The 2,500-nt window shown below is 33.3% G+C and overlaps 1 protein-coding gene across 5 annotated transcripts in view; it reads left to right on the forward strand.

Moving 5' to 3' along the window:
* Nucleotides 1-2,500, forward strand: part of LOC137631202 (uncharacterized) — a 314,914-nt gene that overhangs the window by 216,278 nt on the left and 96,136 nt on the right. Inside the window, exon 1 of one of the 5 annotated variants that reach the window (XM_068362946.1) lies at nt 997-1,263. The exons of the other annotated variants lie outside the window; for them this stretch is intronic. Within the exon in view, the coding sequence (XP_068219047.1) occupies nt 1,200-1,263 (64 nt within the window). The 5' untranslated portion in view covers nt 997-1,199. Of the gene's footprint in view, nt 1-996; nt 1,264-2,500 lie in introns of those variants that run through there. 5 annotated transcript variants of the gene reach the window in all.

Genomic DNA, 2,500 nt, shown 5'->3' on the forward strand with positions numbered 1-2,500 from the left:
GACTATAAAGAGAAAATGTACTGAAAAGGAGGTCTGAAAAGAAAAAAAAAGTACTGTTAAAGGGAAATAAAAAGAGAAAAAGTACTGAAAAAGAGGTCTGAAAAGAGAAAAAGTACTGATAAAGGGAACTGAAAAGAGAAAAAGTACTGAGAAAGAGTTCTGAAAAGAGAAAATGTACTGATAAAGGGAACTAAAAGGAGAAAAAGTACTGAAAAAGGGGGACTAAAAAGCGAAAAAAGTACTGAAAAAGATACTAAAAAAAAAGATAAATATATACCATCACACTAAAATATTTGCCTTTCAGATAACCTAAGACACAAATAATCAAAACAAGGTATTAATGAGCCGACGAAGGAACTAGTTTATCCAGCGGAACACTTTACTGTACTTAGGCGCAGTAGTAGTGAGTGACTCGTGCGGCGAGATCCAGTCCCGTCTCGCAAAAGTACTGAAAAAGGGGGACTAAAAAGCGAAAAAAAGTACTGATAAAGATACTAAAACGTTAAATATATACCATTACACTGTAAAATATTTGCCTTTCAGATAACCTAAGACACAAATAGTCAAAAACAAGGTATTAATGAGCCGACGAAGGAACTAGTTTATCCAGCGGAACACTTTACTGTACTTAGGCGCAGTAGTAGTGAGTGACTCGTGCGGCGAGATCCAGTCCCGTCTCGCAAAAGTACTGAAAAAGGGGGACTAAAAAGCGAAAAAAAGTACTGATAAAGATACTAAAAAGATAAAGATATACCATCACACTGTAAAATATTTGCCTTTCAGATAACCTAGACACAAATAATCAAAACAAGGTATTAATGAGCCGACGAAGGAACTAGTTTATCCAGCGGAACACTTTACTGTACTTAGGTCAGTAGTGAGTGACTCGTGCGGCGAGATCCAGTCCCGTCTCGCAAAAGTACTGAAAAAGGGGGACTAATAAGCGAAAAAAGTACTGATAAAGATACTAAAAAGATAAAGATATACCATCACTGTAAAATATTTGCCTTTCAGATAACCTAGACACAAATAGTCAAAAACAAGGTATTAATGAGCCGACGAAGGAACTAGTTTATCCAGCGGAACACTTTACTGTACTTAGGCGCAGTAGTAGTGAGTGACTCGTGCGGCGAGATCCAGTCCCGTCGCGCGGTCCCTAAAAAGCAGCCAAAGTGTGGTGCTGTAAAACCCCGCCCAAAATGAGCGTGGCGCGCGTCCTCAGTCCGCTAAGGTTTGCGCCTCCCGAAAAGAATGGGCAGCCAAGTAAGTATTTTGAGATGCGTCGTGTTGGCATGACGTTTTTGTGTCGTAAAACTACCAAGAGATTTGGTTAGGATGTTCTTTAAGAGTCTGAACGTGTTAGCCAGTAGACCATAATAATTGTGTTCTTAATAAAAACAGTATATGTTTGCTAACATTGTTTAAAGTATGAATGACTACTTAAATTGATAAATAGAAATAAATGCGCAACTTAATCAACGCAAATAGATTAATAGACTTTAAAAGAAAAAAAAATAAACAAAATTGTTAAAAACAGTATATGTTTGCTAACAGTGTTTTAAGTATGAATGATTACTTAAATTGATAAATAGGAATAAATGCGCTACTTAATCAACGCAAATAGATTAATAGACTTTAAAAGAAAAAAAAAATAAACAAAATTGTTAAAAACAGTATATGTTTGCTAACAGTGTTTTAAGTATGGATGACTACTTAAATTGATAAATAGGAATAAATGCGCAACTTAATCAACGCAAATAGATTAATAGACATCTGAAAAATAAAATTTAAAAAAATGTTATTTAAACAAAATGTAATTTACATATAAACTATTAACCATAAAATTTATTAACGATATTATCCGAGAAAAATTGTCATATTAACTTGCAAAATTTAAATGTAACTAAATAAATTATTTCTTCTGTTTAAATGTATATACAGTTGGACGCAGGAATTTCTAGTACACCTTCCTGTGAAAAGGTACACCCAGCCACATCCTTACTGCGTGGGGAGTTCCTGTTTTCACCACGCCCACCACCTCTGCCTTCTCTTCCTACACTATCTGTTTGGTTATTCACCGCGAAGTAAGGGTGTCACAGGGTGCACTTCTTCGAAGCGAGGTGTACCAGAGACTTCTGTATCCAACAGTACGTTATTGCATTACTATACAAGTAGAGTATATGCATAGGTAGATGCACATATGCATACATGTATAATTATATATATAATATATATATATTGATATATATATGATATATATAATACATATATAATATATGTATATATATTAATATATCTATATACATATGTATATATATATATATATATATATATATATATATATATATATATATATATATTCCACACACTACGCACATATTTGCATATCAATACAATATCTACTAGAGTGAACAATGTGTATAATCATCCTACATATGTATCCAAACTGATACACTGATCTATTTAGTATAATTCACAGTTTAATTCTCATTTTTCAATA

This window comes from Palaemon carinicauda, chromosome 39 (assembly GCF_036898095.1).
Source record: "Palaemon carinicauda isolate YSFRI2023 chromosome 39, ASM3689809v2, whole genome shotgun sequence".
NCBI lineage: Eukaryota > Metazoa > Arthropoda > Malacostraca > Decapoda > Palaemonidae > Palaemon > Palaemon carinicauda.